At 70.6% G+C, this 20,520-nt stretch overlaps 2 protein-coding genes across 9 annotated transcripts; both read left to right on the top strand.

The window, feature by feature from the left end:
• Positions 1-151: 151 nt before the first annotated feature.
• Positions 152-8,495, top strand: ADAM15 (ADAM metallopeptidase domain 15). Of its 8 annotated transcripts, XM_062597950.1 has the most exons (25): positions 152-263; positions 1,618-1,721; positions 2,314-2,390; positions 2,514-2,592; positions 2,663-2,739; positions 2,812-2,986; positions 3,051-3,113; positions 3,194-3,262; positions 3,364-3,533; positions 3,602-3,686; positions 3,754-3,902; positions 3,985-4,162; positions 4,411-4,503; positions 4,599-4,794; positions 4,863-4,971; positions 5,040-5,190; positions 5,271-5,348; positions 5,418-5,529; positions 5,643-5,781; positions 6,228-6,281; positions 6,547-6,652; positions 7,250-7,327; positions 7,620-7,691; positions 7,864-7,970; positions 8,319-8,495. In XM_062597950.1, exons 1-25 carry the CDS (start codon positions 167-169, stop codon positions 8,359-8,361), a joined length of 2,661 nt encoding a protein of 886 aa, XP_062453934.1. In that variant the 5' UTR covers positions 152-166; the 3' UTR covers positions 8,362-8,495. The 8 variants fall into 8 exon arrangements, 5 of the variants coding, with proteins under 5 accessions (XP_062453934.1, XP_062453929.1, XP_062453932.1 ...); XM_062597945.1 differs by lacking the exon at positions 6,228-6,281; XR_009961029.1 differs by lacking the exons at positions 7,250-7,327; positions 7,620-7,691; positions 8,319-8,495 and adding an exon at positions 6,371-6,440 and having other exon boundaries at positions 7,864-7,951.
• Positions 8,496-9,962: 1,467 nt separating this feature from the next.
• Positions 9,963-15,361, top strand: EFNA4 (ephrin A4). The gene is made up of 6 exons (XM_062597588.1): positions 9,963-10,075; positions 13,263-13,555; positions 14,119-14,187; positions 14,398-14,457; positions 14,532-14,787; positions 14,901-15,361. Exons 1-5 carry the CDS (start codon positions 9,963-9,965, stop codon positions 14,624-14,626), a joined length of 630 nt encoding a protein of 209 aa, XP_062453572.1. The 3' UTR covers positions 14,627-14,787; positions 14,901-15,361.
• The last annotated feature ends 5,159 nt before the right edge of the window (positions 15,362-20,520 follow it).

The raw sequence follows: 20,520 nt of genomic DNA, 5'->3' as shown, positions 1-20,520 counted from the left end.
GCGGCCGGGCAGGAAGTTCCTCCTCCCGGGCCGGGCCGGGCCGGGCCGGGCGCTGGCGGCGGGGGCGGCGGCGGTGCGATGCGCGCCGGCGGGGGCGGCCGCGGCGGGTCAGCTCGGGAGCCGCCTGCCCGGGGCCGCGGCGCCCCGCGCCGGCTGCGGGAGGGCGATGGCGCGGGCGCTGCTCTGCGCCCTGGCGCTGCTGCTGCTGGCGGCGCCGGGGCCCCGCGGCGCCGCCGGCCCCGGGAGGCGCGCACGCGGCGCAGGTGAGCGGCGGCGGCGGAGCGGGGCCGGGCGGCGGAGCGGGGCCGGGCGGCGGCGGGCGGCGGGCGGTGGCCGGTGCCCTCGCCGGGCCCCGGGCCGCCTCGGGGGCGGCGGGTCCCTGCGTGCCGCCGGCGGGGCCCGCGCTGCCCCGGAGCGGAGGGGCCTCTCCCGGCCGGGCCTCGCTGGGCTGCGGGCAGCAGCAGGTCGCTGCCCCGAGGAGAGCGTGGGGAGGCGGCGGTGTGCGGAGCCCGTCCCGCCTGGTGCTGCGTGCCGCTGCGGAGAGGGAAGGGCAGAGGAACCGGGCAGGGTCCGTCCCCAGGGACGGCGCTGGAGGCTGCAGCAGCGCTCGGGGATGGCCGGTGGCAGCGGGCCCTGGGCGCGAGGGGGCTGCGGCAGGGCTGAGAGGGGCTTGCGTGGGGCGTTTGGCGTCAGGACCAGTGCGGGGCGATTTGGCAGACGCAACCTGGGGGTTTCTTGGTGCCTTCGGCTGGGCTGGGGGTGGCATTTTGGCCCAGCTGCAGGGTCCAGCCCTGCCCTGTCCCAGGGAGGGAGGCTCTCCCTGCAGACGCCCAGCGTCAGGGCCCTGGGCAGGGGTTTCTGCTAGTGTCCAGCCGCAGCCCCGGCTGCTCCAGCATCCTCCCAGCCCTCGGCTGTGCCGGGAGCTCTTGTGGGGAGGTGTCCCAGAGAGCCGGGAAAAAGGATGGGCTGCAGGGGCGGTGGGAGGCTGAGTCAGCTGGGCTGGGCTCCTGGCCCTGCCTTGGTCCTGAGCTGGTTGCGCTGGACTGTCCGTCTCCGGACGCGGGTGTGTCAGGGCCTGGCAGAGGACCGCTGCTATGCCGGCCACCTTGGGGGTCCTCAGAGAGTGTGGAGGGATGTGGCCCCAGACCAGGTGGTGCTGCCAGGCCTAGCAGCCCTGTGGGATGGGACTGCGGAGTACATCCCGGGTCGGGGAGGGAGCCGAGCCTGCGCCCAGAAACCTACCCCACCGGCCTGGCCTGGGGCACGGGAGCTGTGGCTGCATGCCAGCAGCAGGTGCCACATCCAGGGCTTTTCTGAGGCTTTACTGGAAGCCAGTGCCCTGATTCCTCACGTCTGGTGACACTCTGGACTTTCCCTAGCAGCAGCCCTGGAAGTGCCAGGAATGAACGCAGGAATCTTGGTTCCTGCTTCCCAACCGCTGGGCCAAGCTCCCTTCCCAAACGCAGGATCTCCTCCTGCCCTGCCCCTAGGGCACTGTGCTGGCAGGGCAGGACAGTGAGGAAGGGATGCTCGGCTCCTGGGGCTCGCTCATTCCTGAATGTGGCCACAGGTGCAGGGGGAGAGCGGCGCTGACCGAGCTGTTCTGGCCCTGTGCAGGTGACAGCGTGCAGCAGCGCCATGCGGAGTGGGGACACTCCTGGCATGTGACCCCGCAGGTCCTGCAGGGCGATCGGAGGCTCAGCCTGGCAGAGGCTGTGCAGGTGAGCCCCCGGCCCGTACACGCTGCCCCGGGGCTGTGCTGTGGCCCTGCCACGTGAGGGCTCGCGGGGACAGCCCGCAGCCCGCCAGTGCTCCCCACACCTTTCCCGGTGCCAGAAACCTGGCATCTGGGTTCCCCGTTCCCTGCAGGGACCAAACACCTGGAGCTTCTGGCTGCCCCCTACCCAGCCCAAGTGTGAATAGGGAGGGGGTGGCTGGATACTGGGTGCCCCTGGTGGCTTCCCCTTCCCCTCGGTGCCCCGGCCAGGTCCCCCACCCTGCCCAGGGCGAGCTGGCGCCTGGCGGAAGGGCCCAGCCCGCCCTGCGGCCGTTGGGAGTCTCTCCAGGGTTTCCGGCCACGCTGCACCGGGCAGGAAGCGCGGGGGGAGCGGCGGGGGGGCCGCCGGCTCTGCGCGACACCCCCTTCCCCGGCACAATGTGCCGGTGAGGGAGGGACGCTTCCTGTGGGCGTGAGGAGGGGATCCCTTCCGCCCCCTCCCACCTGGGCACGTGCTGGGTGGGCCCCCCAGAGCCCAGGCAGGGGCCCTGGGGATGGGGTGCAAGGGGCCCTCCCATGACCTGCTCCTGTCCCAGGGGGGGTTCCCTGCCTGGCTGCATGTCGCCCTGGAGCTGGAGGGAACACAACTGGTGGTGGAGCTGGAGCAAAACTGGTGAGTCTGCGGCTGGGGTGCAGGGGGCTGGGGCAGAGCCGGGCCAGTTCCGCACCCCACCGGCACTGATCCGTGGGGCACTTGGAGTGGGCTGAGCCAGGGGCCCGTGCATCTCTCTTGCAGGGAGCTGGTGCTGGGCACTGGGGCGCTGCTGTACTACCTGCCTGACGGCACGCGGGTGGTGCGGGAGGCCAGTGAGCAGGTAGGGCTGCGGGGCGAGGAGGAGGCTGCCCCAGCGTGGGGCAGGCTGCTGAGCCCCCTCTCTGCTGCAGGAACACTGCTGCTACCGTGGGAGTGTGCAGGGCTTCCCCGGCTCCCGGGCCAGCCTCTGCGCCTGCTCCGGGCTCAGGTAAGCCCAGACCCCACGGCCTCTGTGCCTGGTGCCTGCTGTGCCGCTCACCCCTCCCGTCCCTTTCCGTAGCGGCCACCTCTGGGTGTCGGAGAACAGGAGCTACGGGCTGGAGCCGGACGTCGGTGGTCCCCCGGGCAGGCATGTGGCATACCGGCCCCGGGACGCCCGGCTGGCGCCGCGGGCCTGTGGGCCAGCCCCCACGGCCTCCCCGGAGGCAGAGACGGAGCCACCCCGGCCACAGAGGGTGGGTATCACCCGGTCCTGCCCGGCGGCCCCTCGGCGGCCCCCTGACCTGCTCTCGTCCCCAGGGCAAGCGGGCAGCGGCGGAGCAGCGCTTCGTGGAGCTGGTGATGGTGGTGGACCACGCTGCGGTGAGTGCCAGCCAGGGGCCTGCCGGGGGCTGGACTCCCGGCTCTGCCCCTGCCGTAACGCCCTTCCCTGCCCTCTGCAGTTCCAGAACTACCCTGACCTGCAGCGCGTCCACACCCGGACCCTGGAAATTGCCAACCAGGTGGACACGGTGAGGCACCACCAGGTCCTGCGGGGGCTCGGCGGCGCTGGTGCTGCCGATCCGGCCCCACTGCAGCGCGTGGGGTCCCTGACCCCCTGTGCCCGCCCCAGTTCTTCCAGCCGCTGGGGGTCCGGGTGGCCCTGCTGGCCGTGGAGGTCTGGAGCCAAGGCGACAAGTTCAAGGTGGGCCACAGCGGCCGGGAGGCACTGGAGCAGTTCCTGCAGTGGCGTCGCAAGGAGCTGCTGCCCCGGCTGCCCCACGACAACGCGCAGCTGCTGACGTGAGCACGGGCGGCGGGGTGGGCCGGGCCCCCGCGCCGGCGCCGCCTCACACTCCCGCTCTCCGCAGGGGCTCCCGCTTCGAGGACGTCATGGTGGGGATGTCGACGCAGGACTCCATGTGCTCGCCGGCGCGCTCCGGGGGTGTCAGCAGGGTGTGTGCCGCCTGCCCCCACCGTGCCCACCACCCGACCCCCCTGCTGACCCCCGCCTCCCCTGCAGGACCACTCGGTCAGCGTGCTGGTGGTGGCCACCACCGTGGCCCACCAACTGGGGCACAACTTAGGCATGAGCCACGACGGCGCCGGGCACCGCTGCCGCTGCAGCAACCTCTACCAGGACCGTGGCTGCATCATGGACTTACCCACGGGGTGAGGGCGGTTGGGGCAGTGGGGGCACCAGGGGGGTGGCGCTGGCCAGCCCAACCTCACCACCCCATTGCCATCCCCACAGGCTCACACCTGGCTTGAGCTTCAGCAACTGCAGCCGGCAGGACCTGGAGCGCAGCCTGCAGCAGGGCCGGGGCTGGTGCCTCTCCAATGTGCCCGAGCCTCAGAGACTGGCCGGGAGCCCCCGCTGTGGAAACGGCTTCCTGGAGGCCGGCGAGGGCTGCGACTGCGGCCTCAGCATTGTACGTTGGTGCAGGCGTGGGGCTGCGGCTGTGCCTTTCCCTGCCGGAGCCAAAGGGCTCGAGCTGAACAGACGCCGGTGCAAGCAGGCACCTTGCTCCAGCACCTTGCCACAGGCTCTGGATGAGGGACCTGGCCCAGCCGCTGTCCTCGTCGGTGCCTGCTGCATGGCCCCCGTCTTGGCCTCGGCCACAGCCCCACTGCGGGGTTTGCGGGTTCCCAACCGCTCACCGCAGCCCTCTGCCCACAGGAGTGCACCGACCCCTGCTGCAACAGCAGCAGCTGCCAGCTGGTGCCCGGAGCCGAGTGCGCCACGGGGGATGCCTGCTGCCAGGACTGCAAGGTGCGCAGGGGCGATGGGGAGCCGGCGCGGGCTGCCGCCCTAGCGGGGCCGGGTCGGGGAGCTGGATTGCTGCTCGGCTGACGTTGCCCCTGCAGCTGCGCCGTGCTGGGCACCTGTGCCGGGAGCCGCTGGGCGAGTGCGACCTGCCTGAGTACTGCGACGGGCTCTCACCACGTTGCCCGCCCAACGCCTACCTGCAGGACGGGCAGCCCTGCAGCAGCGGGCGGGCGTATTGCTACGGCGGGGCCTGTGCCACCCTCGAGGGACAGTGCCAGCAACTGCTGGGGGCAGGTACGGTGGGGGCCGGTGCTGGGGCAGTGGCAGCACTGCAGTGCTCTGCTCACTGCTCCCCGGCGCAGGCGCCAGCCCCGTCTCCGGCTCCTGCATGGCCGCCCTGAACACGAAAGGGGACGAGCACGGACACTGCGGGTGGCTCCCCAATGGCTCCTACGTCGCCTGTGCCCAGCGGTGAGTGCCAGGCCGCCCTCGTGGGCCCCTGCGGCCCGCCAGCCCCTGACCCCCTCCCACCTCTGCAGGGACGCTGGCTGTGGGCGGCTGCAGTGCCAGCGCGGCAGCGCCCGGGAGAGCCGGCCGGCAGCCTCCTGCCAGGGGACCCTGCTGCCGGGGGGCGAGGACGTGAGTGACCCGGCCATGGTGCTGCCTGGCACTGCCTGCGGCCCCGGCAAGGTGAGCGGGGTGGGGGGTTAGGGTGCTGCGGGAGCCGGTGCTGGTGGCGGCAGGGCTCTGACTCACCGCCACTGCCGCAGGTGTGTCTGCAGCACCAGTGCCAGGACATCTCTACGTTGGAGGATCAGCAGTGCAGCAGCAAGTGCCACGGGCGCGGGGTGAGCTGGGGGGCTGAGGGCAGGCACCCGCTGGCAGCAGCCGGGCTCTGAGCTGTGTCCCCTGCCCAGGTATGCAACAACCACGGGCACTGTCACTGCGAGCGGGGCTGGGCTCCCCCCAGCTGCGCCAGCCCTGGCGCGGGGGGCAGCGAGGACAGCGGCCCCATGGCCCCGGAGCGAGGTGAGCCTGCGGCTTGTCTCCGGCCGCACCGGGAGGAGAATGGGGCTTTGTGTGCGCGGCCGGCGGCGGCCGTGGGGCGCAGCTGCAGGGTGCTGACGTGCCGCTCTCTGCAGGAGGGAGTGCGCTGCCCACGGCTCTGCTGCTCAGCGCCCTGCTGATGCTGGCCCTGCTGCTGGGGCTGTACTGCGTGCGCCGCTCAGGGCTGCGCAAGCACCTCTGCCAGCTCAGCAAAGGGACGTCCTGCCAGTACAGGTAACTGTGCACGTGTGTGTGTGCACCCGCAGGCGTGCATGTGTGTCGCATGCGTGTGTGCGTGCATGCTTGTATGTCCTGTAACAGGAAACTGAGCTGCCCACAGGCGTGTGGGCACATGTTTGTGTTCCGTGGCAGGTAAGCTAGCCACGTGTGTGCGTGCATGCCTGTGCACGTGTGTCCCATGGCAAGTAACCAGCTACATGCATACATGTGTGCATGCATCCCCATGCAACAACTGAGCTGTGTGCATGTGTGTGCATTCCCGCCAGTGCAGGCAACGGGCCCCGTCATGCTCCATCCCTCCCGTGTAGCTGCAGTTCCTCCCGCCATGCTGATACCCCTGTCCCTCTCCATCCCTGGGCAGGGCTCCGTCGCAGCAATGCCCCAGGCGTGCTCTGGCCCCCGAGCTCTGGGCTGAGACGCTGACTCTGTTCTCCCCACAGTGCTGAGACCCAGGCCCGATTCCTGGGTCCAGAAGCCTCAGACAGCTGGAGCGGGTAACGTCACTGCTGGAGCCTGGGCGTGGGGCTGTCCCTGAGCCATCCTGCTTCGCAAAGCCTCCAGCGCCGCGATCTTCCCTTGGCAGTGCCCTTAGGGTGTGGGGAGAGCCCTGTTCTCTGGGGCGCAGGGCACCGCGTCTCCTGGTGTTCAGAGGGGTTCGTTTCTCTTGGGCTTCTGCTGGTGCCGGTGTCGCTCGGTTGCCATGTGGGGTCCCCCGACTGCCGGAAGCGACCAGGGCCTCATCCTGCCTCCCTCCTGCAGGATCTCGCAGCCGGAGACCCGATCGTCAAGCCAGGGCCCCCCTGAGCGGCCCCGACCCCCGCAGTGGCGTCAGGGCACCGAGCTCCAGGTCATGCACAGCAGCAAGGTGAGAGCCCGGCAGCCAAGGGCCGGGGCTGCGCCGCGCTTGGGGGCGATCCCCCTCTCGGGTACCGGGAGGGAGCCGCTGCTGGAGGCGATGCCGTTGCTGTGGTTACGGGCCGGGTTGCCACGTGTGGTGCCGTTGCCATGGGTACCAGGATTTGGTGCCATAGTTGCAGAGGAGACGCCCCCAGAGACCTGCTCCGAGCGTCCCCCTCACCGGGCTCCCTGGTGCGGCGCCCGGCTCTCCGTCGCCTGGGCCCGGAGCGGTTGGCGCCGCCTTGGCCCACGGCCATGCCCGCCTGGGCCCATGGGGGGCCCTGCGTCCCTTGCTGCGTCCATGCATCCCTGCACGTTGTGCCTCGTACTCGCTGTTCCTCTCCTGGTGCCTCCGGGGCTGGAGCCTGACCAGGGTGCTGCGGTGGCTGCCCAAGTCGGGGCTGCCGAAGCGGCCGTGGAGCCGGGGCTGGAGCCCAGAGCTGCCAGCTGCGGGGGGGGGGGTCTCTGCTTCAGGGGGGTCTCCGCATGCTGCATGGCTTGCACGAGTCGCTCACTGCTGCATGGCGCGCGCCTGTCCTCCTCCTGCCTCTCCATCTCTCTGCAGCCGTCTGCCCTCGGCTCGGCCAGGCCCGATCCGCCCTCCAAGCCTCTCCCGCCTGACCCTCTTCCCAAGAGCTCCCAGGTAAAGCCCCGGGCACCGGGTGGGAGGTCCCGGGGCAGCACCTCCTCTCTGAGCTCCAGTCACTGCTGCATGCCTGTCTGCGCACGAGCTCGCAGGGGTCCCCGCGGGCTCAGCCGGAGGCGCGGGGCTGGGCTCAGCTCTGCCTCTGCTCCTGGAGACGCCGGCCGAGCAGGCAGCACCGGCTGCTGCGGCGGAGCTCTGCGCCCCTGGAAGGACACCCTCCCTCCTGCAGCCCCGGAGCCCGGGGTCCCCGCGGTGCGGCGCTCTCACTGTCCCTGCTCTCTCCGCCCAGGCGGTGCCCTCGGCCCGGCCGCCCCCCCCCACGCGCCCGCTGCCCGCCGACCCCGTGCCGCGCGGCGCTCAGGTAACGGCGGCGGGCGGCCCCGGCGGGCGGGCCAGGCAGCGCAGGGACGGCGGGCGGCTGCGCGCCGCTGGGACCCTGCTCCCCCCGGGGCAGGGGTGCGGCTTGGGGCTGCAGGAACCAGAGGTGCCCCCCAGCCCCATGCAGCCGGTTTGACACCACCGTTTCTCCGCAGCCTCCAGGCCCGGCCAAGCCCCCCCCGCCTCAGCGGCCGCTGCCCTCAGACCCCCTGGGGCCTTCGCTGCCCCCCAGCCAACCCTCTGTCACAGTGATTCCCTCCAGGTGGGTGCCTGGATGGGGGCTGCGGGGTGCCCAGATGGGGACTGCAGGGTGCCAGGGTGGGGGCCGTGGGGGCTGAGTGCGGTAGGGGAGCAGTGCTGGTGGTTCCAGAGTGAGTGTGTGTGGGGGGGGGGCAGAGCTGGATGCTGGGAGGGGCTAGAGCCAGGACAGGGTTAGGACCTGAGCGGCTTGTGGCAGGTGCTGGGATGGAGGGCTGGGTCCATAGGGTGCCCAGGCTGTTGGTCTGTGGGGTGCCGGATGCTCTAGGAGTCCAGGACTGGGGGGGGAGGTCTATAGGGGGCCATGATCAGGCCCAGCTCCCCCAACACTACAGCCTCTCTCCTCCCCTAGGCCTGCTCCCCCACCACCCGCTGGCGCCCCCGCTACGCCCTAGCCCGCAGGCACCGGGACCACCGCCACGCCGGAGCTGCTGGCCCACCTGGGGCCCTCGTTGGAGCAGGGGGGTGGGGGGGCTCGCGGCACAGCGCCGCTCGCTTCCCCACCCCCAATAAAACAGTTCTAAACTGCCTCCGCGCTGCCTCTGGGGGGGGGGGGGGGGGAGGTAGGGACCCAGGCGTCCGGGGGGGGGGGGATTAAAACCGCCCAGGGCCGCCGCCGGGGAACTACAACTCCCAGCAGCACTTGCGCCCCGCCCGCCCCCTGCGCGGGTTGCGCGCGCAGCCGCCCCCGCGGCGGGGGGAACCCACGGGGCGACCGACGAGGGGGGAACCCGCGTGCCTGCGCTGCCCCCCGGCTCCGGCGGGGACCCAGGCGTCCTGCCCCCCCCCCCCCACCTTGCTCCTCACGGTGCGGTGCGGGAGGATCCGGGAGTCCGGGCCCCTCCGCACTCGCTCCCTCTCCGCGGCGTGGAGAGGACCCAGGCGTCCCGGCGGGCGCTGCCCGGCCGCCGCCGCCGCGCTGCCCTGCCCGTGGGGCGGGGGCCCGGGCGGTGGGGGCCCCGCCCGCCCCGCAGCACCCCGGGGTGCCCCCACCCCGCCCGAGAACAAAGCGCCTTTGTGCAGCCGGCTGCACCTTGCGCCGCGCCCCGGCGGCGCGGGCTGCGGCGCGCCGGGGTGGCCCCGCGGTGGCCCGCGGCGTCCCCGCAGGACCGGGGATGCCCCTAGGGTGGTGAGGGCGGGGCGGGAGGCGGGGGCCAAGCAGGGCCTGGCGCGGGCGGGGCCCGCGGGCCCGGCGAGGTCTGTGCCGCGGGGGCGCCCCGGGGCTGGCGCGCCGGAGCGGTGCCGCAGACGGGCGCCGGGCCCGACGCCCCCGGGCCGGGCGCTAACTCCGCGCGTCGCCGTGCGGCCATGGGGCTGTCTGTGACCCACAGGGCACCTGCCTGAGTCCCCGCAGGGTCCCCCGGGCCCTGGGGCGCCGGTGGCCCGCAGGGGCCCATCAGTGCTGGGCAGATGCCAGGGTACACAGGGGTGCCCGGCTGGTACCGGTGCCAGCGGTGCCCGTCGGAGCTGGGGGCCCAGCCCGTGCCGGTACCGGCTGCCTGGCAGATGATGATGGTACCAGGACTGAGCACTAATTGGTGCCGAGTATACCGGTACCGGCTACCCAGTGGTGCCAGTCCAGGTGCTCGGTGGATGCTGATCACAGATGCTCGGTGGATGGTCGGTGCTGGGCTGCCGATCCCGGGTGCCCGGCCGGTCCCGGGGTGCCGGTCCGAGGTAGGGGGTGCCGGTCGTGGGTGCTGGTGGAGCCTGGTCAGTCCTGTGGGTGCTAGTCAGCCCCTCGGTGCCGGTCGCGGGCGGGGGATGCCGGTCGCGGGTGTAGAGGGGGCCCAGTCGGTCCCGTGGGTGCCGGTCGCGGTGCCGGCCGGGCCGCCCCAAAGGGTTAATGGGACTCAGGAAAGTTGCCGGGCGGAGGCGCGGCGGGGATTGGCCCGAAGTTGGCGGGGCGGGGCGCGCTCGGGCCGGGCCGGGCCGCCCCCGGCCCCCGCCCCGGCCCCGGCCCGCCGCCGCCCCCCGCCCCGCTGCCGGCGGAGCCATGCGCCCCGCGCCGCTGCTCGGGCTCCTGCTCTGGGCGCCGCTGCTCTGGGCGCCACCGCCGCCGGTGCGCGGCCTCCGACACGGCGTCCACTGGAACGGGAGCAACCCCAGGTAGCGCCCGCCGCACCGGGGCCGGCACGGGGGCCGCCTCCGGGCCGCGCCGCCGCCTCCGTGCGCGCCGCGCCGCTCCGCCCCGCGCCCGGGGCCGGCGGGACCGCGGGCCGAGCCCCCCGGGCGGCTCGGGGCCGTGCTTCAGCGGCGGCGGGAGCCCCGCGGAGGCGACGCCGCTGGTGCTCGGTACCTGGGCACCGGCCACCCAGCCCCGGGGAATCCACCGGGCCTGTGGGGAGGGTCTGGGGCACCGAGCTGGGGGGGCTCCCTGGGGCGAGGCTGAACCGGAGGGCACCAAGCTGCTGGGCACCCCTGGGGGCTCTGACCCAGGGACTCTGAGCTGCTGGACACCCCTGAGTACAACTGACCAGGGTGCTCTGAGCTACTGGACTGGGCACCCCTAGGTGACACTGACCAGGAGGCTCTGAGCCAATGGGCACCCCGGGTGGCACCAAACCAGCAGGTACTGAGCTGCTGGGCATCCCAGGTGCCACCAAGCCAGCCAGCACCACTGGATGACATGGGGCTGGTGAGCACCGAGCTGGTGGGCACCAGAGCACTGAGCCCATGGGCATCCAGCCAATGGCCACCCCTGGGTGGCATCAAGCTTGTGGGCATCCCTAGCTGAGGTGGCACTCCCAGGGCTGTGGGTCCCTGCGGGCAGCACTGAGCACCCACAGGCCATGGGTCAGGATGCCCTGGTGTTAGCCAGGGACCGCTTCTGCATGGGCCAATGCCCTTGTACTGGTGGTGGGCAAGAAGCCATGGGGGATGGCTAGCTGGGGAGGGAGTTGGGAGCTGAAGGCTCCAGATTCTGTGGCTGCTGTCTCTGTGGGATCATTCTCCCATTCAGCCTTCAGCATGCCCAGGGGTTTGGGGATCCCCAATGTGATGTGCACGACATGGTCCCAGTGCGTTGCTTGGTCACGGGGTGCCGGCTGCAGCCTTTGTCTTCCCCCACGGGCAGGTGTCTGGTTCCTGTGCTTGCCTCCAAACCGTCCCTCTTTGCCTCCTCCATTTTAGGCCTCCAGTTGTCCTTGGTGCTGCCCTGGGCCTCAGGCTCCTGCAGGCACTGGGCAGGAGGGAGGGGGCTCCGTGGATGTGGGCTCAGGAGAGTTATGGCTGCTGGGGATCCTGGGGCTCACCCATGGGGTCTCTTGTGCCTGAGGACTGTCAGAGCCAGGCTGGAACAGAAGAGCACGCACCTGGGCAGGGCTCGGGGTGCTGATGCTGGGTCGTTCCCTGGGACAGAGCTGGTTCATCGGGAAGCAGAAAGCCATGGACACAGGACACAGGTCCCCCTGCTCAAAGGTGTCCTGGGAATGCGGCAGTGCCGGTGCTCGGCCCCGGGCCGGGGTGCTGCCTGCCCCTTCACGGGGTCAGGGTGTGGGCCCTGGCCCCCTGGGCCCCGGAGCCCTCAGCCGTGCCCAGACCCATCCCGGGCAGTGTAGCCCTGCGGGAACAGCCTGGCCAATGCTCTGACTCAGCAGGGAGCCTGCGCCTGGTCCTGTCCTTGAAGAGCCCCTGGGTTGGGGGGGGGCTCAGCTAGGCCTGAGCCTCGGCGTCTCCCCAGTGCTGACAGCGCTGCCGGCCAAGTGATTAATGCACCGGCCTCTGCAGCAGCTGCCAGAAATCTGCGCCTGGTGTAAACACTGGCTCTCCGTGCACCAGAGCACAAGCGGGGAGGAAGGGGCTGGGGCTGGCGGCCCCCCCTCCCCAGCTGGGGGCCTCCACATCAGTCTCTACCCAGGCCCCGATGGGACGGCAGCATCGCTGCGAGCTGAGCCGGGGAAGTGGCCAAAGGGCAAGCTGGGCCCTTGCTGCACGTTCCTACCTGGGCAGCCATGAGGGACAAGGGCAGCGAGGGGCGGCTGGGGCAGGCGTGGGGTCAGGCTCAGTGTGGAGGGGCTTCCACACCCAGAGACCTCTGCACCCAGCGATGGGGGCAGCCCCTGCACTGGTGGATGGTCAGAGCTGCGGAGCTGTGCCAGACTCCTCCGCGTCTGCCCCATCACACTCGGCTGTGTCTGTGGTGCAGCTCATGGCATGGAAAGGCGACGGGTGGCAGCTTCTGGATACCCTAGCCCCATGGGCCGTGCTGGGAACAAGGCTGCTTACAGCTGGGATCTGGCGCTGGCGCTCTGGGCTCGGCCAGGCTCTGCCCGTCCAGCTGCGGCGCTGCTGGCAGGGAGCAGGGGGCTCTGCTGGAGGCCAGGGCACGGGGCAGGGGGAGCACCACAGGGCTGCTCTGGGGCTGGCGTGTGCCTGGGCTGCAGCCGGATCCAGCTGGAGTCACTGCTGGCCTGGGAGAAGCCTGGCACGAGGCAAAGGTCCCCACCCTGCCGGGATGGGGAGTGGTGGAAGAGGGGCTGATGCTCCTGCACAAGCGTGCCTGGCCTGGGAGAGCCGAACTGCGGGGCTGCAGCAGCGCTGGGGCTGTGTGCTGCACAGCTGGGTGCTGGTGCCTGCCCCGCTCCCCCCACCGAGGCAGTACCGCCGCCTCCCCGGTGCAGAAGCCCCCAGGCTGCTCCCGGGCTGCGCGCCCTCCCTGTCCCACCACCGGCGCGGAGGCCCTGCGTCGGCTGGGGGGCAGAGCGTGTGCGTGTGTGCTTGTCTGCAGAGGTGTCTGCTCCGCCCCAGCCTGGCTGGGCGCCCTGTTTGCACAGGCGTGAGCTCACCCTGGCCCAGCAGCAGCATGCTGTGCCCGTGCAGGTGCCCAGGCTTGGCCCCGCGCCACAGGGGACCATCCCCCCTGCCCCGGCCGAACCCTCTGCGGGTGCCAGCTGCACCCTATATGCCTGCGTGGGGCAGCGTGCGGCCGGCCCCGTCCTCGCCCCCTGCCCGGGCGTCTCTGCTCATCAGCCCCACAGCTGCGGGGCCAGTGCCCAGCCGAGGGGCTCGGTGCCCCCGGCCCGCGCGGCTGGCCCCAGCCCCCTGCCGCTGCTGCCGAGCCCATTCAGCTCCAGTGGGCTGCGGCTAATCGGAGCCGATGCCTGTTTGTTTGGAGAGGCCGGGTGCCCGGTAGCTGTTTCAACAAAGGGCCGGAGCCAGCGCTCCTGGGGAGCCAGCGACCACCCGGCCTGCTGCGCCGGGGGCCGCGCTGGGGGCCGCGGAGGGTGCACGAGCGCGGCCGTGCCCGCCCTCCCGGCAGGGCACCCCGGCTCCCTGGCTACCCCCTGCCCGGCAGGTTCCTGCGGGACGACTACACCATCCAGGTGGCCATCAATGACTACCTGGACATCTACTGCCCACACTACGAGGGGCCGGTGCCCGCCGGCCAGGCAGAGACCTTCACGCTGTTCATGGTGGACCACGAGGGCTATCGTAGCTGCTACGAGACCCCTGGGGCCTTCAAGCGCTGGGAGTGCAACCGGCCCTACGCGCCCTTCGGGCCTGTCCGCTTCTCAGAGAAGATCCAGCGCTTCACGCCCTTCTCGCTCGGCTTCGAGTTCCAGCCTGGGGAGACCTACTACTACATCTGTGAGTGCATGGGCTGCAGCGTGGGCACCTGGGTGTGGGGGTCTGCAGGCACTGGGGGTCCAGGCACTTGGGGGGCCTGCATGCCCCCCAAGGGTCCAGGCAAACGGGGGGTCTGTGTGCAAGGGGTCTGGAGGCTCCAGGGGTCTGAGTGCACCGGGGGTCTGGGCATGCCAGGGAGTCCAGGAGTCTGGGCATGCTGTGGCCCGGATGCACTGAGGTCCAGATACACCTGGGGTCCGGGCGCCCCGGGTCTGGATGTATCAAGGGTCTGGATACGCTGGGGGTCTGGGCATCCTGGGGGCCAGATGCCCGGGGGTCCGAGCGCCGCGCGGGTGCCGGCGCCGTCCCGCCGCCCCCGGCGCCCTGCAATCTGCCGGGCAGCCAGGAGGGGGCGCCCCTCGCCCAGCCCTGGGCTGGCGCCCGGCGCCCGATGCCGGCGGGGTCGTCCGGGCCGGGGGTGCGGACGGGCAGAGTGCGGCAGAGCCGAGCCGGGGCCAGCAGAGGCCTGGCCAGCTCGGTGCACCTGTGGCGCGGCCCGCCCTGACGTGTCGCCTCTGGCCCAGCTGTGCCCAGCCCCGAGAGCGCCGGGCGGTGCCTGAAGCTGCGAGTCTCCGTCTGCTGCAAGGCCACGAGTGAGTGCGGCGCTGCGGGATGCGCGGGGTCCCCCGCGGGGTGGCTCTGCTGGCCAGGAGCACCCTGAAAATTGCGGTGCTTCGTGGGAGCGTGCCCTTCTCCTGCCTCAGGGGAGCCGCTGGAAGTGGGGTGTTCCCAGCGAGGGGGCTGGGGGTGATGCCAGCTCCCTGGGGTAAGCCAGGCCTGGACACCTCTGGGTTTTGTTTCAGCACTGAAGCCAGTGACGGAGGTTCCCAACTCTCAGCCTCGCGGGCGAGGGGGGCCGGAGAGTGAGTATGGGGCCGGAAGGGTTGGTGGGCTGTGGGGGAATAACTCTCCGTAAGCTCTGCTCCTGTTCTCACAGGTGTGGTGCCGCCTGGGCGTAGCACGGCCCCAGCCTCGCTCCAGCCTCACGCCCCGTGCCTGGCTCCCGTCCTCCTCGCCCTGCTCTGGATCTGACCCCCTGGCGCCTGCGGTCAGCGGACGGCTCCTCCGCAATACCAGACACTTGCAAACATTCCTGTGACCCCACCGAGAGGCTGAGCCCGGCCCCCCTGGGCCATGACTCACCTGCTGGACCCCATGGAGCCCGGCCGGGGCCAGGAGCTCCTGGCGGGAAGGTGAGCAGAGTCCACGATGACTCCAGGCTAGCCTGGGTGTGCTTGGCTTGCGGGGCTGGAGCTGGTCCCCTGTGCCATGCTGCAGCGTCCCCTGACAGGTCCCTCTCTCCTAGGGACATTGTTTCATTGCCGACGTTCCCGAGCGCTGGCCCCGACGGCTGCCCTGCCCCGGCACTGGGCGCCTGCAGCTCCTGCGGTGCCTGCACTGCTCCTGGGGCTGCCACCTCAGCTCGTGCCTTCCCCTGCGGACGCCCTGCTCTGCGGGGCCCCGATGGGACCTGCAAGCCCTGACGGACACCGACCAAATCTTGTCCCTGAGGATGGAGCCTGGCCCCAGCAGCCCTGCGCACCCTCACCTCGTCCTCCAGCGAGGACACTGATCTGTCTTCCGCGAAGACGCTCCCCTCTTTGTGCTGTTTACCTGTTCGTACGGTTTGGTTTTGATCCCTGTTAGTGACTGATCCAAGCAATATAGAGTTTGCAAGATGGCCTTGCCCCTGGGCCGTGCAGCCCCAGCCCTGGTGGGTGCCCTGGGGGGAGCAGGCACAGGGGGGTGTGCTGAGGGATCACCACTCTCGCTGTGACCTTTGAGGCTGGGGCTTTAATTGCAGCGATTGATATTGAGACATCAGCTCATGTCGCAGGGAGAGCTTTAATTACAGATCATCTGCCAGCAATTAGCTTGCGGCGGCAGTGCTGAGAGCTGTCCACTGGCGCCAGCACCTGCGGAGGGGCCAGGGCGAAGGCGGAGGCGCCGGCGGGACCCTCTCCCTGGGGTGTCCAGGATGCCTCCTCCCTCATCAGGGCTCAGGCTGGCCACAGCACAGTGGTCCGCAACCCGCTGCCCTTCCTGCATCACCCGGCTCTGCCTGGCCCGCGGCCAGCAATCGATGAGGACCCAGTGCTGCCACAGCACCCGGCGATGCTAACAGTGCCTTACGGCTGGCGGGAGCTGGGGGGCTGTGCAGGGCCAGGCGGCATGTGCCGGGCTCGAGCTGTGCTGGAGCAGCCTTGTGGGCCCGGCCGCCCACCTGTGGCTGCAGGTGCGGGGCTACAGGGAGCTGGGCCAGTGCCCCCGCCGGAGGGGGGAGCCAGCACGGTGGCAGTGATGCCCCCAGCAGTGCCCACCCCCGTCTTTTCCCCGCAGCGCCCAGGTGCCTGCTCCCCATGCCAGCAGCTGTACAAAGCTGTGAAGAGGGTTTATCCCCAGGAGCTGGTGGCCCCCCCGGAGCATAGCAGCCTCCCCAGCCCTGCGCAATCGGCCTGCACCACGCCAGCCAGAGCTGCAGGAGCCTTAGCACTGCCATAAAGCACCGCAACAGCCCACCCACAAGCGTCATCCATCTGCGGCAGCCAGGCCCCAACTCCCTGCTCCGTGCCCTTGGCTGAGGGAGTGCCTGGCTGCCACCACGTGCTAGTGCCACGGTGCTCAGCACGTGGCAAAGGTGTGAAGTCGGAATGGGAGAGGAGAGGCACTGGGATCTCCTGGAGCTGCCGGGGTGATGGCTCCGCTGCCGGAGCGGGAAGGTGCCAAGAGCAGCATGCCTGCCCTGGGGGCTTGGGCTTTTCCTGCCACCAGGAAAGATTCTCGAGGCTTGCAGAGCAGGAGGCCAGGAGGCAGGATGTGGGTCCACTTCCCCATGCAGCAGCGCAGCCTTGGGCATAGCACATGCCCCTGCATCCCTCCTCCGGGCCGGGCCAGGCCAAGCCTCCCGCGCGGGGCGGCATGGCACAGCGTGTTGGCGCCCGGCTCCGCGGCAGGCGGCCCCCTCCCCGCGCAGGCGTTCCCGCCGCCTGCTGCAGTGGTGCTCGGCACGTCAGACAGGTTTTATGGCTTCGCCGGAGAAACTGCTCAGCGAGGGGCCGAGCAAATCATCAGCCGCAGCAGCAGCCCTCCCCCTCGCCGCCGGGTGCCTGGCCCTCCCCAGCCTCTGCAGCCCAGCCGTGCGTGGGGCAGGGGGTCCTGGGGGCCCCATGTCCCTGGACTAGGGCCCGATGCAGGGATGCTTTGGGGATGGTGCCCCATGCATGCGGGGCAATGCCAAGGCTGCGCCGTGTGGGGTGGCCCCCGGCCCCTGGCCCCTGCCCCGATGCAGTGAGGCACCCGCGGCCCCCAAGGAGCCCTCACGGCACATCTCACGTCCCAGAGCGGCCCCGGGGAGTGGGGGTTGAGAGGGGGTTGCTTGGTATGCTGGAGCCGATGCCGGCTTCAAATCCCATAGACTTCCAATGAGCAATGCCATCAATAAAAGCTAATTGATGGCACGGCCATTCCAAATCAGATTCCCCATCCCCTGAATCGAATTGATGGCTCCGCGCCCCACAGCCAGCCGCGGCAGAAATTGAATCTATTAAAGGAATAGGCTCCATTATCCCTTCCTTTCTGTCTCACAGTCTCCCTGCCTTGGGGCTTCCTCCAAATGCCAGCTCCCTCCCGGTTTCCCGCAGCCCCAGCGTGAGCCCAGCCGCGGCCTCTGTCAGCTCCCAGGGTGCGGGGTGCTGGGACACCTGGCTGCTCCTGCTGGCCCCAGCAAACTCTGGGTGCTGGGCACTTGCTGCCAGGTCTGCACGGTGGGGAGGGTGCCCAGGGATGAGTGGGACCGTGGCAGAGTCTGCCATCAGCCCGAGCGCTGTGCTGCGTGCGCTGTGCCCAGGAGGGCACCAGCACTGTGGGGGCCCTGCTTGGAGGTGACCCTGACTCCACTGCACCATGGGTCCTGGGCAGCCCCAGGTCTGGCAGCTGCATGGGCAGTGGGGGGTTAAACCCTCAGAGCTTGGAAAGTAAAAATTTATTGCCAGGAACAGAAAATGATGCGAAACAGTAATATGCAGCCATGAGATTAACACGGGGATAAAGAGGCAGCAGGCTGTGCTGACAACCCAGGAAATACGGCATCGATGCTGCTGCAGGGATGTGCGTCGGGGCTACGCCGAGCCCAGCGCCCAGCTCCTGCCCAGATGGGCGGCCGTGGCACCGGGCCTGGCCTTGCCTCCGTGCCGCTGCTCCCCACGTGCCTGGGTGGCTGCTCCGGCTCCCCACGCTGTCCGGCTCCGCGCTGACCTACAAAGAGCAGCAGGAGCTCGGCAAAGCGCCGGCTCCTGCTGCGCTGAGTCAGCGGGTTCCTGTGCTGCCGTGGCCACCGCGGCGCTCGCTCCCGGCGCTGAGCGCACGTGGGGAGGGGGGCCTGCCCTCCGCCTCGGTACAGGGCAGCGCCTGCGCTGGGCCGCACCGGGGCCAGATCCTGCCATCCTCAAGCGCAGGGAAGGGCAGGGAGCGCCCCAAGCCCCTCGCTGCCCCCTGCTCCGCGTGCCGTGCGGGTCGTAGCACAGCAGGGCAGACTCTGCTTCGAGTGGGCATTTGGGACTGGCGTGCAACATCCTGCTCCCAGCGTCCCCATCCCGAGCCAGCAATGCTCGGACATGGGGTGCAGCACGTGCCTGTTCACAACACCAGGAAGAACCAGCCATGACCTGTCCAAGCAGTCCCTGCCCATGGTCCCCCACGCACGGAGCTGCTCGGGCTCCCCATGCGCAGAGATGCTTGTGTCCCCCATGCACGGAGCTGCTCGGGCTCCCCCATTCGCAGAGATGCTTGTGTCCCCCATGCACGGAGCTGCTCGGGCTCCCCATGCGCAGAGATGCTTGTGTCCCCCATGCACAGAGCTGCTCGGGCTCCCCATTCGCAGAGATGCTTGTGTCCCCCACGCACGGAGCTGCTCAGGCTCCCCATGCACAGATGCTTGTGTCCCCCATGCACAGAGCTGTCCCGCACACAAGGGGCAGGATGTGGCCACCCCCCGCAGCCCCTTTTGTGTCCCAGTGGCTGGGCCCGGCTGTCAGGGCGAGTTTTCCACCCCCGCCCTGAGCCCCTTCGCCCACCAGGCTAGAACACGGCACTTTATCAGGGAATTAATGCCCCTCGCTGAGGCCTTTTCTCCCGACTGAGATGGGAGCTGGCAGGTCAGCAAGAGGCCGCGGCCCCGCCGGAGCCCCGGTGCTCCCGCTGTGTGGTGCTGAGGACCACAGCTTGGCCCTCGTGCCGGGGTGAGAGCAGGGTCTGGAGGGGCCGTCCAGCACCCCACAGGGCCGGGAGTGGGCGATGCTGCGGGAGGAGGTTGCCACTCGCACGGTGCCCAGGACCCTGTTGCGGGTGGCTGCTATCGCTCAGCCCCATGGCTGGCGAGGGGGAGGCTGAGCCGCGCCGGAGCATCCGCCGGGAGACGGGGAAATGGCGCCGTGTCACTATGGAAACGGCTCCAGCACCGTCACTGCTGAGGGGGAGAGGCACGTGCTGAGCGAGGGGGGAGTGGGGCGCCAGGGCGAACCCCTGCCCCACGCGCGCTGCCCTGGTCGGCCACCGCGGCCCCCTCGCCCGCCCGCTGCTCCCGCCCTGCCGAACCCCCTGGCACCGGAGCCGGCTTTGCACCGAGCCCCGAGGGTCCCTGCCTTCCCTGGGCACCGGAGAGCCCTGGGATGAGGCCTGGGGCAGGAGGCAGCACCCAGGATGCCCCACACCACAGTGCCTAGGATGCCCCATGCCACAACATCCAGGATGTCCCATGCCACAACATCCAGGACACCCCATGCCACAGCGCTTGGGGTGCCCCACACCTTAACGCCTGGGATGGCCCATGCTGCAGCGCCTGGGACACCGCACACTGCAGCACCTGGGATGCCCCACGCCATGACATCCAGGACACCCCACGCCACGATGTCCGGGATGCCCCATGCCATGGCACCCGGGATGCCCCACATTGAGGCACCCAGAATGCCCCACACTGTGGCACCCAGGACGCCCCACGCCATGGTGCCTGGGATGCCCCAGGCCGGCTCTCGCCCAGGTCACCAGCATCGCAGGGCGTGGCGCTGCCCGGCTGCTCAGCTCTGCACCGGTGCAGCTGGCATGAGGTTGGAGCCGGCGCTTCCCCGAGCCGCTGTCTGATGATGCGCATTGTCAAGGTTATAATTTAGCAAGACGCTCAGCAGGGGCTTTGGAGGGAGCCGGCCCGCGCCAGCTAATTATACCGAGCCGCACGCACCAAGCCCATGCCTGTCATAGCAATGAGGGCGCGCGGCGGGACGGAGGGCAGGCGTGTGCGCTGGCCGCGGCGCACGCGTGCACCCGCGCAGAGGAAGGGCCACTGCCGCCGCGGGTGTGCACAGCCCAGGTCCCCCGGCACAGGCAGCGAGTGTGGCCCCAGACGGCCCCGCTTCCCCCCGCCGTGACCTTCTTGCTCAGACCAGCAGCCCCCATCCGGAGCCACCATGGGGCAGTGCACTGAGGGGCTCCACCGTGCTCGGTGCTGCCCCGGCCCCGTCCTTCGCCCTGCGCGAGCACACGGTCCCGCAACCGCTCAGCGAGCTTCCCTCCCCGCCGCCACCAGCCGATTCCTGCTGATGCGGCCAGCGCAGAGGGCACCGCTGCTTATCTCCACTGGCCCGGGGCCAGGCCACCGCCAGCGCGGCCAGGGAGAGCCGTGTGCGCGGGGGGCGCGTGCTCGCCAGCCCGTGCACCCATGGGACGGTGCCCCCGGGGCTGCGTGAGCCCGGCCACCTCTGTGCGGGCGAGCACAGTGTGCGGGCGGCCCACCTCCAGCCTGTGCCGTGCCTGTGTCTGCCCGCGCGCCGGCCCCGCGCGTGCCTGGGGGCCGTGATGCCCCCCCCCACCGCCCGTGCTAATCCTGATGGACAATAATCCTGCTGTGCCAGAGTCGGGCGAGCGGGAGCTGCCCT

Source organism: Rhea pennata, chromosome 31, assembly GCF_028389875.1.
Source record: "Rhea pennata isolate bPtePen1 chromosome 31, bPtePen1.pri, whole genome shotgun sequence".
In the NCBI taxonomy this organism is placed as follows: Eukaryota; Metazoa; Chordata; class Aves; order Rheiformes; family Rheidae; genus Rhea; species Rhea pennata.
This window is presented reverse-complemented; position numbering and strand designations above follow the sequence as displayed.